Source organism: Hylobates moloch, unplaced genomic scaffold (assembly GCF_009828535.3).
Source record: "Hylobates moloch isolate HMO894 unplaced genomic scaffold, HMol_V3 SCAFFOLD_1, whole genome shotgun sequence".
In the NCBI taxonomy this organism is placed as follows: domain Eukaryota; kingdom Metazoa; phylum Chordata; class Mammalia; order Primates; family Hylobatidae; genus Hylobates; species Hylobates moloch.
Window position 1 is genome coordinate 106662592 of NW_026652276.1, and position 16037 is coordinate 106678628.

Genomic DNA, 16037 nt, shown 5'->3' on the forward strand with positions numbered 1-16037 from the left:
TTTGACAGCTGATGTTGACTTTGATCACCTGGCTAACACAGTGTTTGTCAGCTTTCTCTGTGGTAAACCTTTTTTTCTACCTTTCCATAGGGCATTCTTAGGAAGAAAGTCACTATGCGCAGCCCACACTTAAGGAGTGAAGAGCTGTGTTCCCCCTCCTTTACATAAAGTAACTACATAATTTATTTGGAAATCTTCTATATATGAGATTTGCTTCTTCTCAAGAAGAAATTTTGAAACAGCCAAGAGTCTATGATCATTTCTTCTCCATCTGCTAGACCTAAAATATGCCTGTTGCATTTTCTTGAAACAAAAAATTTAGGAAGGCACATTTGACTTTGCCCATGATTAAATATTAAGTATTTTTTAAAAAATAAATAGTGTGTTTTCTTTTCCCCTTTGAGAGTCATCCAGTTAAATAAACTTTGAACTGTCAAGTAAGGTTCTCCTCTCTACAAGTGACATGTAGCAAATACAGCTTTCATCTCCGAGCTGCTGCTCCCATGAAAAGGCGGCTCTTGGACACCCATTTCTGTCACCTGAGCACACAGCTCACATTGTTATCAGCACTTGGATGCTGGGACAGGGAGCCATCAGAAGGGTCACCTAAGAACAGTGGGGTCATGTAGGCATGGGACTAGCAGTAACAGTCAAGGCTTGAACCTCTCCAGGCACACAGGGCTCCCTCCCTCCTGAAACCTCCATCCCAGCTTTGGGAGCATGGCTCTGTTAGAAAGCAGGTTCTTTCATTGAGTCAAAACCTTCGCCTGGCTTCCATCCATTTGGTCCCATTCCCATTCTCTAGGTCATAAAGAACAAATTCATATCATTTCCCAATGATGTTCTCATCTGCACACACACCCTTACCATGGCCCACTGATTGTTCAAAGCATTGATGATGATCTGCCCAAGTCAGATTCCCCCCAGCCCAACGCACTTGGTTCTTGATTTCTTCATTGTTAAGATGTGACTTCCAGGCTCATTAACACCCCAGCTGTTCCCCTTTGAGTAGACTTCGAGGTGCCTCCTGGATTTTCTTTTCTTTTCTTCTTCTTCTTATTTTTGAGACAGGGTGATATGGTTTGGCTCTGTGTCCCCACCCAAATCTCACATTGAATTGTAATTCTCAATGTTGGGGGAAGAAGCTGGTGGGAGGTGATTGGATCACGGGGGCAGATTTCCCCCTTGCTGTTCTCATGATACTGAGTGAGTTCTCACAAGATCTGGTTGTTTAAAAGTGTGTGGCACTTCCACCTTCACTCTCTCTCTTTCCTGCTCCAGTCGTGGAAAGACGTGCCTGCTTTTCCTTCACCTTCCACCGTGATTGTAAGTTTCCCAACCATGCTTCCTGTACAGCTTGTGGATCTATGAGTCAATATCTTTGCTTCATAAATTACCCAGTCTCGGGTAGTTCTTTATAGCAGTGTGAGAACGGACTAATACACAGGGTCTTGCTCTGTTGCCCAGGATGGAGTGCGGTGGTGTGATCATAGCTCATTGTAGCCTTGAACTCCTGGGCTCAAGCAATCCTCCTGCCTCAGTCTCTGCAGTACCTGGGACTATATGGCATGTGCCACCATGCCCGGTTAATTTTTAAATTTTTTGTAGAGACAGGTTCTCGCTATGTTGCCTCAAACTCCTGGTCTCAAACTCCTGGCCTCAAGTGATCCTCCCACCCTGGCCTCTAAAGGTGCTAGAACTACACGCATGAGCCACACACTAGGACTTCATCCTGGATTTTCTACCCTAAGACCCCATAGGCTTCTTATGGAAACTGCTGACTCATTGATGCAACTTAAATAAAGCCCATCTCATTTTATATCAGATGCTCGCTCAGCCCCAGATCCTCTAGTTTGCATTAGTACAGCTGGGTTTTTTTTTTTTTTTTTTTTTTGAGACGGGGTCTTGCTTTGTCACCCAGGCTGGAGTGCAGTGGCGCGATTTCGGCTCACTGCAAGCTCCACCTCCTGGGTTCACGCCATTCTCCTGCCTCAGCCTCCCGAGTTGCTGGGACTACAGGCCCCTGCCACCATGCCCGGCTAATTTTTTGTATTTTTAGTAGAGATGGGGTTTCACCGTGTTTGCCAGGATAGTTTCCATCTCCTGACCTTGTGATCTGCCCCCCTCGGCCTCCCAAAGTGCTGGGATTACAGGCGTGAGCCACCGTGCCTGGACTAATACAGCTGGTTTTTACAACGAAAATGCAGGAACTTAAAGTTATTCCATTAAATGTAATTGTGTCCTGACCCTGTTGCATATCATATAGGTATATGAGGTTGTATGCATCTACATGCAAGTCTTAGTGGGAAAGGAGGTTCAGAATGATGTGAAACCGTAGTTGAAATCTCTCTGTGTGGTAGGATTATTGATGCTATTTTATTTCCATTATTACTTACCTGAACTATCATTTTTTCTTGAATGAACTTTTTCATTATTTTGCAATTTACCAAAAAACTTTCGAATCTCACGTGAGTCAGACTATTTTCTCAGCCTGCTGAGGACTCTCTGAGCTATTTCAGGGAGAACTCGTCACTCTTTGAGAATCCTTAAAGTGCACAGTTTTTGGCCCTTTAAGGTGAAAGACAGACGCAGAAGTGTGACAGGAGGTTGGAGGTTGAGGCAGCACTTGGCTGTTGTAAAGCAGTTGTTTTTTTCTTTAGAATGAAGCTCCTCCCAGGGCCTGAGTGCATGTGCGCGTGCACGCGCGCGTGCGCGCACACACACACACACACAAAATGAATCTCTGCTCCTTTAGCATTTAAGGGTCCACAGCAATGTATCTAGACATATTCCTGCAGATCCTCCCTGCCCTCCTCCTCTCTCATCTAAGGTTTTCATGTTAGAACAGGGAGAGCAGAGCAAAGCCACATGGCAGGCAGTATAGCCTAGTGGTACCAAACAAGAGATTTTTCTTTACAGTAAAGACAGGGTCTTGCTGTGTTGCCCAGTCTGTTTTTGAACTCCTGGCCTCAAGTGACCTTTTTGCCTTGGCCTCCCAAAGTGCTGGGATAACAGGCATGAGCCACCATGCCCAGCCCAGAAGAAGAGTTCTGAGTGAGACAGACCGAGGTCTGAAACCCAAACCTACCCGGTACAGACTATGTGATATCGAGACTGGTTATTAATCTCCCTGAGTTTCAGTGTCACCATCTATAAAGAGAAAATGATAGCACCTGCCCATAAGCCTGCTGGGAGGATGAAAAGAAGGTGCTTATAAGAAACTCTGCAGGCCGGGCGCGGTGGCTCACGCCTGTAATCCCAGCACTTTGGGAGGCCGAGGCAGGCAGATCACAAGGTCAAGAGATGGAAACCATCCTGGCCAACATGGTGAAACCCTGTCTCTACTAAAAATACAAAAAAAAAAAAAAATTAGCCGAGTGTGGTGGTAAGCGCCTGTAGTCCCAGGTACTCGGGAGGCTGAGGCAGGAGAATCGCTTGAACCCAGGAGGCAGAGGTTGCAGTGAGCCGAGATCACACCATTGCACTCCAGCCTGGGTGACAGAGCAAAACTCTGTTTCAAAAAAAAAAAAAAAAAAAACCTTTGCATAGTGTCTGGCACATAGGAAGTGCTCAAATCATGGTGGTACTTATGGTTAACAGTGACAATGATCCTTTTCTGCCCTCCTCACTGGGCAGCATGCTTGAATCTACCCTATCAGAAAATATCCCCGGCAATGCAGTTAACAGCAGCCTGATAAACAAACCAGCATACCCACAAGATAAATCCAGGCAAAGCAATAAAAACAAAACAAAATGAACAAAGCAATCCCAAACAAAACCAAAAGCCTTCCCTGTCTTTGAGAGAAATAGTCACCTTCCCCTACATCTGGCCTCTGGTGCTCAACCTCTTCACCCCTCTGGGAAATTCTTTTAAAAAGCAGACATCTTAAAATGAAGCAAAACAATAACACACAACAGCAAGTTCTTCCCAGGACACCAGTGGAAAGCAGTGGCTATGTCCTCCATGGAGATCGAGGGGCTTTCTTCCAAGAAGCTGTCATCACTCATACTTATCTCATAGCAGTCAAGAGTGAGGCACGAGTTCGGATGACACCTCTGGGATATTGTCACATGCACTGGAACATGGAAGGTCGTCATGGATGGCTGCATACAGGTTCTTCATAGCAGTGTGAGAACAGACTAATCCACAGGGTGTTGCTGTGTGGCCCAGGCTGGACTACAGTGGTGTGATCATAGCTCACTGCAGCCTTGACCTCCTGGGCTCAAGCGATCCTCCTGCCTCAGTCTCTGGAGGCTGGCAGGGCGGATGGGAATCAGGAGTCTCTGGTTTTCTTTCTTCCCAGCCTCTTGCAAGTTTCCTTTGCTTTGTCACTGTGCCTTCACCTGGTTACCGATTAGAACCTCATGCAAACTCTTCAGAAAGAAAAACAGCTTCTTTCCAGGGGCCAGTGCCTGATTCTACCCTCTAAATGAATTGTGAGGTTGGGCATGGTGGCTCACGCCTGTAATCCCAACACTTTGGGAGGCTGAGACAGGAGGATCGCTTGAAGCCAGGAGTTCAAGACCAATCTGGACAGCATGGTAAGACCCTGTCTTTATGAAAAATTTAAAATTATTGAGGCACGGTGGTGTGTGCCTGTAGTCCCAGCTGCTCCAAAGGCTAAGGCAGGAGGATTGCTTGATCCCAGCAGTTTAAGGCTGCAGTGAGCTATGATTGCACTATTGCACTCTAGCCTGGGCAACAGAGCAAGACCCCATCTCTAAAAAATAAAATAAAATAAAATTATGGTAATGGCTTTGATAAGTACTTAGAAGCCCATTAATTTGGGCACGTTTATAGTAGGTTGGGTCTGAGCTTTTGGGGGCAAAGGGAATCTGAATTATAAAACAGTGGTAATATCAGTGCAGTCTCAGGGTACACCTGAACCAGAACTTTCCTCTAGTTCCCACGTGAGCCCCAGGCGGAGGACACTCTTCAATGAAGTGGGTACAAACAGCAGACAGGTAGGATCCATCCTAAGGGGGGGCTCTGAAGCACTGAGAAGACACACAGGTAAATAGCCTTTTGTTTAAATTTTTCATTTTCTGAGCCTTATTCATATGAGCAAATGTATGGCATATTTTAAACTCAAGTATCACAAATTCTGAATCAAAGAGGTTGCAGCTTGTATCGAGGAAAAGAAATCAAGAGGTGTAGCCTCTGGCACCAGAAGTTTGGTTTGGTGCCTTAGTCTCCTAGGACTGGAGATTTCATTCTTTGTGTATTTTCAAGGGCAAAATGTCTGGAGAATAACTGAAAAACTGAGGAGCCTGTATCTTCCTTTTTTTGTTATCTGCATGGTGGGATTACAAGTGCTCCGCTTCATAACTAACCAGAGGCTGTGCCACAGGCCTCTGTAGAAATCTCAATACCCAAAGCTCATGCTGTTGCCCAGGGCCTATTGCAACAGTCCCACCAAAAGCTTTACTTTTTCTGCCTTTCCAAGTGGCACAGTGAAGGAGAGCCCAGACTCTCAGGACTGGAGGAGCAGGTATAATATTAGCTACCAATGAACTATGTATTCAGGAAAAAGATTAGTACAATCGATATTGATGAAGTCCACCAAGTATCCCTATACCTCACTCTGACCATGCTTTCCAATGTCCTATCCAGCAAACTGTGAGATTTTGTTCTTGATACAGTCTGGATATTTGCCTCCTCCAAATCTCGTGTTGAAATGTGATCCCCAGTGTTGGAAGTGGAGCCCGGTTGGGAGGTGTTTTGGTCCTGGCTTGGGTAATGAGTGAGTTCTTGCTGTATGTATTCCTGTGGTGGTTTAAAAGAGCCTAGAACCTCCTCCTCTCTCTCTTGCCTTCTCTCTCTCTCACAAGGTGATCTCTGCACACATCAGCTCCCTTTCACCTTCCCCCATGAGTGGAAGCAGCCCACAGCCTTAACCAGACCAGATGCTGGCACCATGCTTCTTGTGCAGCCAGCAGAACCATAAGCCAAATAAACCTCACTTCTTTATAAAAGCACCCAGCCTCAGGTTTTCCATAATAGCAACTCAAATGGGCTAAGACAGTTCTTTTCCCCACAAGGTAAGATAGGAAGAAAAGCAAGAGGTAGAAACACCCACTCTGCGGGTATGTTTTTCTCTTAGAGATAAGAGCTGCAGTTGGTTTGTTGGTAGCACCTCCTTATCAAACTCCTCAACAAGATAAAAGGACGTGTGTGTAATGGAAAGTGACTCAAGCTGTGCTTCTCCAACTAGGGATTTGCAGGCATCTAGGCAGCCTCTGACTTTTGCATGTACAAGATGTCTGTAAGATTTTCAAAGTTTTTTTGTCTTTATTTTGGTGATTATCAGAAAATTAGGTCAGGTGCAGTAGCTCACTCCTGTAATCCCAGCACTTTGGGAGGCCGAGATGGGCCATTCACTTGCGGTCAGGAGTTTAAGGCCAGCCTGGCCAACATGGTGAAATGCCATCTCTATTAAAAATACAAAAATTAGCCAGCTGTGGTGGCACACGCCTGTAGCCCCAGCTACTCAGGAGACTGAGGCAGGAGAATCGCTTGAACCCGGGAGGCAGAGGTTGCAGTGAGCTTAGATCATGCCACTGTCCTCCAGCCTGGATGGCAGAGTGAGACCCTGTCTCAAAAAAAAAAAATTAATATGAGCATCTTCTGCATTACCTGGATGGCCCAGGTGAGTACTGAATGTGGCTTTAGTTCATGTGTTTGTGTGCCAACAGCCCTGGGGCTAAGTTGTTCTACGGGAATTGTCATAAAAAGGAGAAGAGAGTGGTGTAAAAGAAGAAGAGAGTGGTGGTTTTCTTTTTGTTGTTGTTTTTGTTTTTTTGTCGAGACGGAGTTTCACTCTTGTTGCCCAGGCTGGAGTGCAGTGGCACAGTCTCAGCTCATTGCAACATCCACCTCAGCCTTCCAAGTAGCTGGGATTACAGGTCCTCACCATCACGCCCAGCTAACTTTTCTATTTTTAGTAGAAATGGGCTTTCACCATGTTGACCAGGCTGGTCTTGAACTCCTGACCTCAGGTGATCCACTCACCTTGGCCTCCCAAAGTGCTGGGATTACAAACGTGAGCCACTGTGCCTGGCTGAGGGTGGAGATTTTAATAGAAATGTGTTTGTTGCTCAGGAAAGCTGCTAGAATATAAATTCCCAGAGAGCAGGATTTCTATCCTCTTTGCTTACTAATTTACTACACCCTAGAGAGAAAGTACGTGCTCAATAAATAGGGGGGTGAATGAATGAAGGGTGAGTAAACATTTCCAAAATATTCCAGAGGACAGGAAACTAGTGGGAGAATCAGGTTATCACGAGGCACAGAAGAACCTCTGCTGGCTCAGCTGGTGCCACATTCACATCTGAAGCAGCAACGATTCCATTTCAGTAAGTGACAGTGCCACCAGGTTAAATGAATACTGTTAACTGAAATTTTATCTACTTTGTTGGTTTGTTCATATCAACTTGTAAATTTATTCTTATTTTATAGCTGCAATAGACCTATGAGTAGAAGCCATTTTATGTTTACACATATTTGAGAAACACTATAGTAAAAAATAAATTAGGTCAGCCCTGAGGGTCTGTGAGAGTTTTTTTCTTTAGAAGGATGCCACTTATCACTCTACTTAAGAAATACTACCAGCCTGGGTGACATAGTGAGATCTCATCTCTACAAAAGAAAAAAAAAATAGCCAGGTATGGTGGTATTGAAGTGGCGTCATTGTCTGGGGTGAATACCCAGGGTTCATTGTCTCACACCAAGAAGATTAAGGACACAGACCAGACACACAGGAGGAGTGAGTTTAGGAGCGGAGGGTTAATAGGCAAAAGAAAGAGAAAGGAGAACAGGTCTCTCCCTTGTGAGAGAGAAGGGTTCCTGAAAAAGAAAATCCGGCCCTTGGACTGCACCAGATTTTATAGGCAGGCTTGAGGAGACGGTGTCTGATTTCCATAAGGCCCATAGATTGGTTCAGCCAGGTGTGACGCTTACATAGTGCACAGGGGAGGCTGGTCACCCCATTCTAACCTTATTATGCAAATGGGGTCTTTGCCTGGCTGGTGCCATATTGTCTTCCTCTTACTGTCCACATGATTTGGCAAAGAGAAGGGAAGATGGAGACACCATGTTGGACATGCTGACTCCCAGGTAGCCTTATCCTATTAGCACAGCTGCCAGCATTCACCAGTGCAAGCTTCCAGCTTGCTTGTCTCTGTCTGAAGCTTGATTTCACAGGCTGCTCTTTGTTAGAAAAGAAAATCATTTGGGGGTTGCTTTTTATTAAAAGGAAAACATTACCAAGGACTTCTTTGCCCTTACTATCTGCCTAAGTAATTTCTTCTTAACTCCTGTATCAGTATGTGCACCTGTAGCCTCAGCTACTTGGGAGGCTGAGGGAGGAGGATCGTTTGAGCCTTGGAGTTCAAGTCTGCAGTGAGCTATGATTGTACCACTGCACTACAGTCTGGGTGACAGAACAAGACACTGCCTCTAAAAAAAAGAAAAAGAAAAAAAAAAGAAGAAAAGGACACACTGGATTAAAATTGTCAACAATATACACCCCATCCTGCAGGAAATGGCATGTGGCTTCTCTAGCCAAGAAAGTTAACCATTTCTCCAGGTGGCAGAAATGAATTCTATCCGCCGATCAAGGTGCTGCCCACGGAATAGAGGCTGTTTTCCTTATAGTTATGGCAGCCGTGTGCAAGCTTAAAGGGGCCCATTGACTTTGAGGCATCCTGTAGCTTAAATTTTTTTTGTGTTTTAGAGACAGGGGTCTCATTCTGATGCCCAGGCTGGAGTGTGGTGATGTAATCACAGCTCACTGCAACCCGGGTAGTTTTTAAATTTTTTGTTTTGTAGAGACAAGATCTCACTATTTGGGTTTTGTTGTTGTTAGTATTGTGTTGTTTTGGTTTTTTCTTGAGACAGTCTTGCTCTGTCTCCCATTGTCACCCAGGCTGGAGTGCAGTGGTGCAATCTCTGCTCATTGCAACACTCCACCTCCCAGGTTCAAGCGATTCTTCTGCCTCAGCCTCTGAGTAACTGGAATTATAGGCGTGTGCCACCATGCCCAGCTAATTTTTTTGTATTTTTAGTAGAGACGGGGTTTCACCATGTTGCCCAGACTGATCTCGAACTCCTGACGTCAGGTGATCAAGCCTCCTTGGCCTCCCAAGGAGCTGGGATTATAGGCATGACCACCACACCCGGCCAGAGGTCTATTTTGCCTAGTCTGGTCTCAAACTCATGGCCTCAAGCATCCTCCCGCCTTGTCCTCCAGAAGCACTGGGATTACAGGTCTGAGCTGCCATGTCCAGCCCTCACCGTAGGTTTAAATCTCATCTGGTGACAAAGATTAGTCTTGTCTTCGGCCTCCAGCGGGAGGGGCAGTAGGAAGACATTCTTGAGATTCAGGTCATGCTTCGCTCACTGTTAGAAAGAGTTTTCCCGCCTTAGAACAACCTGTCTCTAGAGTTTATCAAGCAGATACTGACTGATTACTTGGACAGGTAGGCGGGCGTCCACTAGGGGAGTGGGTAAGATGCGACTGTGTTCCTGGAGAAATATGAGCCCATCAACCATGTATTAAGGATGATAATAATCTCTGGTGAGGCTGGACAGTATCCTGTCTTCTGGAACCATCCACAGCATCATCGATTGATCCCTGTCCGGCTCTACTTGTTTCTGTTCTTGGTTCCTTGTTTTTGGCTAATCAGTATTGGGAGGCTGTATCAACACCCAGTAGAGGAGGGCAAGCTGGAAGCCACATGTGTGAGGTCCATCCATCGGCTGGGGTCTCTTTGGGGGAAAGAACACTGGAATTTTCTAGTATGCCTGGAGCCCTATTCATGCCAATAGGCATGGACCCCATTTCATGATTGCTTGGGCTACAAGGCGGAAGCCCAATATATTGTATCTGTTTTCTTCTCTTAAATAAGAGCTTCCAAGGGCAAAAACCATGCTACTTCTCTCTTCATCACAGTGCCTTGCACTTAATGCATTTTAGCCCAATCTCCTCCCTCCCTCCTTTCCTCTCTCTCTCCTTTCCTTTTCCAAGAAATCATAAGGGCCAGGTGCAGTGGCTCATGCCTGGAATCTCAGCATTTGGGAGGCTGAGTCGGGCGGATCACTTGAGGTCAGGAGTTTGAGACCAGCCAACATGGTGAAACCCTGTCTCTACCAAAAATACAAAAATTAGACTGGCGTGGTGTCAGGTGCCTGTAATCCCAGCTACTCGGGAGGCTGAGGCAGGAGAATCGCTTGAGCCCGGGAGGTGGAGGTCTCAGTGTGCCAAGATCGTGCCACTGCACTCCAGCCTGGGCTGGACCGAGCAAGACTTCGTCTCAAAAAAAAAAAAAAAAAAAAAAAAGAAAGAAAGAAAGAAAAAGAAATCAAAAGGAGCAAACCACAGAGGTGTCCAAATATATTTGTTGAACAGAACTGAAATGCACCTCTGCACTTTGGGGTTGAGCAGTGATCCCCAAACTTGGGTCTAATGAGACTTATCTGAGAAGTGAAAAAACAGGGAAGCCAAGACACTCAGGGATTCATGATTGTGGGACATCAGGAACTGATCATCGGCAGGCACAGGGAGCTCAGATGGAAACATGAGGCTGACACCCTGACACTCAGCAGGGACTGGGCTCCTGGCTTCAGCCACTGGGCTTGTTGAAGCCTGGGAAGGCTTCACGAACTGCCTAGTTCCCTACACAGGCTCCAAGCCCCTTGCAAGCCTTTTCCTGGCTGGCTGTGACCCCGCCCTTCCCAGAAAAGCATTGGCAAAGAGGAAGGAGGAGAAATAGCACGTCAGTCAATGATAACCTACTCACTGCAGCCCTGGGCGAGTGACCTGCTCTGCCCAGGGGCCTCCCTCACTTTATGAAACCGGGTTGTTTTTCAAGGATGGTAGGAAAAATATCAGATGAAAAAAATGCTTCAGAAACTCACATTAAAAGGCTTGGAGTGGCTTATAAGGGCAGCGTCTGGCCCCCAGTGTGCTGGTTCTATCTTTTCCAATTCTTCTCCTTCTCTAGCCCCCAGCATCCAACTAACCAGAAAGAAAACATGTGAGATGTCTGAAATAACAGAGATTCAAAGGCATTGGCTTTGACAGCTTGAGCATTTACCAGGACTACCATCTGCAACATTTTTTTTTTTTTTTTTTTGCCATATACATTGAGTGGAAAAAAAAATTAGAGGAAAGAGAAAGAAATGGTCACAGCTAGGGGAGGGCAGGAGCCCTGGTGTGAGGGGAAGGGGTTGGGCAGGGCAGGAGGGTGACATAGCCAGAGCCCAGCCTCCTGTCCTGTCCTGCATTCTCCCCCACGGCAGAGGGGACCATGGAGGGTGCTCAGATCAGGAAACGGATCTGTCCCTTCTCAAACTATAGACGACACCAATGGCTGACATAATGAAGGAGTGTGAGATTTCCCTTCAGCCCAAGGCTTGGAGTTTGCTGCCCTGGCCATCCCTGTGCAGAGATATGGGGTCTCCAGAACCTTTTTGTTTTCTTCTGTTTTGTTTTGTTTTTGAGATGGAGCCTCACTCTGTCACCCAGGCTGGAGCACAGTGGCGTGATCTCAGCTCACTGCAACATCTGCTTCTCCGGTTCAAGCGATTCTCCTGCCTCAGCCTCCCAAGTAGCTGGGACAACAGGCACATGCCACCATGCCCAGCTAATTTTCGTATATTTTTTAGTACAGACGGGGTTTCACCATGTTGGCCAGGATGGTCTCTATCTCTTGACCTCCTGATCCGCCTTGGCCTCCCAAAGTGCTGGGATTACAGGCATAAGCCATGGCGCCCGGCCTTGTTTTTATTTTTGAGACAGAGTCTCTCTCTGTCGTCCAGGCTGGAGAGCAGTGGTGCAATCTCAGCTCACTGCAACCTCCGCCTCCTGGGCTCAAGAGATTCTCCTGCCTCAGCCCCCCGAGTAGCTGGGATTATAGGTGCCTGCCACCACACCCAGCTGATTTTTGTATATTTTAGCAGAGATGGGGTTTCTCCATGTTGTCCAGGCTGGTCTCGAACTCCTACGGATCTCCAGAACTTTTATTTTATTTAATTTATTTTTTTCGAGACGGAATCTTGCCCCGTCGCCCAGGCTGGAGTGCAGTGGTGCCATCTCGGCTCATTGCAACCTTCGCCTCCTGGGTTCAAGCAATTCTCCTGCCTCAACCTCCCGAGTAGCTGGGATTACAGGGTCACGCTACCACGCCTGGCTAATTTTTGTATTTTTAGTAGAGATGGGGTTTCACCATGTTGGCCAGGCTGGTCTTGAACTCCTGACCTCAAGTGATTCACCTGCCTCAGCCTCCCAAAGTGCTAGGATTACAGGCGTGAGCCACCACGCCCGGCCATCTAGAGCTTTTAAATTCTCCCAAAGGACTTAGGACCGATCCTTTCCTCCCCACCAGGGTCCTGCTTCTCTTTTCTCTTCCTCCCTTTCTCTTGCTTCATTAATTCTTCTTCACTCCCTTGGTCCATGGCCACTCCCAGTGCCATCAGGCCCAGATGGGACCCCATGGGGTCAAGAGGGTGTTGCCTTGGGATGCTGACCTCATGATCTGAGCAGTCTCCCCAGGTATCCTGATCCCATAGGGGGAAGCTGCTGACAGATGGTGCTGATGTGAACAGCACCTCCAGGCTACTGGACCTTGTAACCAAGGTTCAGAGCTCAGAGCACATGTGCTGGTACCAGAGTCTCCCAGGGGTCCTGAGCCAGCATCCCCCACAACACATAAGCAAAGTGAGCCATCTTGTCCTGCCACTGTGTGGCCCTAAAAAAGAGGGGGTGCCAGATGTGGTAGCTCATGCCTGTAACTTCAGCACTTCGGGAGGCCGAGGCGGAGGATCACTTGAGGTCAGGAGTTCCAGAGCAGCCTGGCCAACATGGTGAAACCCCGTCTCTTTTAAGACGACAAAATGGCGAAAAAAAAAAAAATAAGGTGTGGTGGCAGACGCCTGTAATCCCACCTACTCAGGAGGCTGGGGCAGGAGAATCACTTGAACTCGGGAGGCAGAGGTTGCAGTGAGCGGAGATTGCGCCACTGTACTCCAGCCTGGATGAGAAGAGCGAAAAAAAAAAGGTGGAATTTTCTGGATGGTGGCAGGAAGGGCCAAGTCCCATGGTAAGTCTCCCCTTCCTTACAGCTTTCTGTGCCAACTTGATGTTCCTAACCTGGGACACACAAGGGTTGGTAAGCGAGGGTCAGGTGTCCAGTTCTGTCCTGCTGTGAGGGGGAAAAGGCAAGTGCGAGGGTAGACCGGCATTGTCTTAGTCAGCCCCAGTGTGAGGGGGCCTTTTGCCTTTACTAAGAGCAAACCCAGACCTGGTGCACTGACTCACACCTGTAATCTCTGCACTTTGAGGGGCTGAGGTGGGAGGATCACTTGAGGCCAGGAATTCAAGACCAGCGTGGGGAACATAGCAATAACCTGTTTCTCAAAAATCAGCCAGGTCTAGTGGCCTGTGCCTGTGGTTCCAGTTACTCAGAAGGCTGAGGTGAAAGGATTGCCTGAGGCCAGGAGTTTGAAATGAATCTGGGCAAGACCCCTCTCTACAATTTTTTTAAAAATTAGCTGGATGCAGTGGCTCACACCTGAAATCCCAGCAGTTTGAGAGGTGAAGGTGGGAAGATCTCTTGAGGCAAGGAGTTCAGGCCCAGCCTGGGCAACATAGCAAGATTCCATCTCTACAAAAATCTTTTTTAAAAAGTTAGCCAGGCACGGTGATGTGTACCTGTAGTCTCAGCTACTCAGGAGGCTGAGGTGGGAGGATCATTTGAGCCCAGGAGTTTGAAGCTGCTGTGGGTCATGATTACACCACTGCACTCCAGCCTGGGCCACAGAGCAAGACCCCATCTCAAATAAATAGATAAATAAATAACACTAAACTCTCAAAGTCAAAGAAGCTCACCCCTATGTCTCCATCACTCCCCTCCCCACAGTTCTGGAGAAATCAAGACACAAAGGAGGCCGCTCTGGGAAGTGCTAACATGTATTTATTCCACAAGGTTGGAGATGGGGTGAGGAGATATCACCAGTAAGATGTCACCAAATGAGACACTGTGAATCCCACACAGGGCAAGAGGGCAGCTACAGGGTTCAGCTCTGGGCAGGGCTTGGCCAGGGACAGTGTGGGGAAAAAGAGATGGGGACTGGGAGATGGGACACCCTCCCATCGGGGGCACCCCACAGGGCAGGGCTGAAACACATCCTTCCGGCCAGTGACATGGGGCCAAACCCACACCCTTCTCATCCCTCGTCCCCATCCAGGCGAGTAATGAAGCAGCAAGCCCAAGGCCACACAGCTAGGTCAGCATCGTCACACACTCCAGAACGCACAGCCAGACACACACACACACACCCTGCCACGCACAGCACGCAGGCACACACACGCTCGTGCATGCACACGCGTTCATATATTAACTCTGATTTATATGTGCACCCTAACCAGAGGGCAATCGAAAAAAAATTAATACTCTTCAGAGAGGAAACGACTGCCTTCTCCTCTGCCAGCCAGCAGAGCGTGGGGTGAAATGAGGTGAGCCAAAAGCATCTTCGAGGGTCCTGGCAGCCTTTGCTTCAGCCCTTAGGTTCTGGCTGGAGGACCGCTGCTGCTCCCCGGTGGCAGCCTCCGGGCTCCCTGGTCCTTGACCCAGCTCCATCCTGCGGGGCCCTCGCAGCTGAGCTCCTACTGCAGGCTTAGCCTATTTCTGTCTCTGGCTTCCTCTAGACACAGGCAGCAGAGCTGGCCCAAGCACACTGATAAGAGCCTAGTGCCCAGGTGATTAGGAGAGAAAGCATCAGCTCCATCAGGTCATTTCAGGAGGGGCCAGAAAAGTCCAGAGCTGCAGTGCCCAAAGCTGCCCTGGTGGGAGGGGTTAGGGGCAGTGGCTGCCTTGGGGCGTGAACAGGCAGGTGTCATCTGGGCAGAAGTAACCTCGGAGGAAATAGTGCCCGGTCCTCACTGCCTCCTTTTAGGGTGGGGAGCTAGGACATGGCTGAAGCCCCCGCTGCCTCCCACCGTGTTGATGGCTGGAGTTCAGCAGCTGCTGCTGCAAGAAATGAGACACAGGAGGGGACCCTGCCAGTCTCAGATCCTGATTCTGGGATGGGAGATGTGGAGGAGAACCGGACAGTCTTGCTCCTCAGTACCAGGTCCACATCAGAGGCTGCAGAAGACAGCTCTCGGTTTCCCAGAGAAAGGGTGGGGGGCTTTTCCAGGGTGCAGGAAACTTGTGGGCAGCTGAATGCCTAAGGGGGGACAGAGTCTTCATCTGGGGTCCCTGTGCTGCCCTGGAGAAGCCCTGGGGGGCCCATCGAGCACCTGCCGGCCCGTTGCTGTCTCTCCGCCAGGGCGGCTTGTCCAGATGTTGGAGGGAGCAGCCATGTCCTGGGGGCCAGGCTCCAGTGCCCCAGCTCCCTCCCTCTACTTGATGGAGTTCTTAATGGTCCACCTCTGACCTGTGCAGCTGCGGAGGATGAGGTCGATGCCAGCCAGGCCCCGGTTCTCCACCTCCAGGCAGCGTCCCGTGCCCTTGTTCATGATGGCTCCGTTCTGGGAGGGGGCAAAATCGAGAAGACAGAAGAAGAGAGAGAGGAGAGAGAGACAGCGAGAGATATAGAGAGGAGAAAGAGAGACAGGAGAGAGAAAATGACAAAGAGAAAAAGAAAAAGAGAGAAGAGAACGAGAGAGACAGAGAAAGCAGCAAAGAGAAGACAGAGAAAGAGAGAGAGAAAAAGAGGGAAGAGAGGAGAAACAGAGAAGATAGAGAGAGACAGAAGAGAAAGAGACAGGAGAGAGAAAGAGACAAAGAGAAGACAAAGAGGGAGGAAGGGTAGAAAAAGAGGGAAGAGAGAGAGGAGAGAAGAGAGAAACAGAGAGAGGAGAGAGAGAAAAAGAGAAAGACAAAGGGGAGAGAGAGAAAAAAGAAGAGAGGAGAGGAACAGAGAGAAGACAGGAGATAGAGGAGAGACAAGACAGAGAAGAGAAAGAGACAAAGGGAGAGAGAGGCAGAGAGAGGGAGAGAGGGAGAGAGAGACAGGGAGAGAGGGAGAGAGA

General features: G+C 48.2%; 1 protein-coding gene across 2 annotated transcripts in view; it reads right to left on the minus strand.

The window, feature by feature from the left end:
- Positions 1-13954: 13954 nt before the first annotated feature.
- The window catches only part of GALNT17 (polypeptide N-acetylgalactosaminyltransferase 17), a 589297-nt gene continuing 587214 nt past the window's right edge, over positions 13955-16037 (minus strand). For both annotated transcript variants that reach the window (XM_032757582.2, XM_058444434.1), the window contains exon 11: positions 13955-15533. In XM_032757582.2, coding sequence (XP_032613473.1) covers positions 15405-15533 — 129 coding nt within the window. In that variant the 3' untranslated portion in view covers positions 13955-15404. The remainder of the gene's footprint in view (positions 15534-16037) is intronic.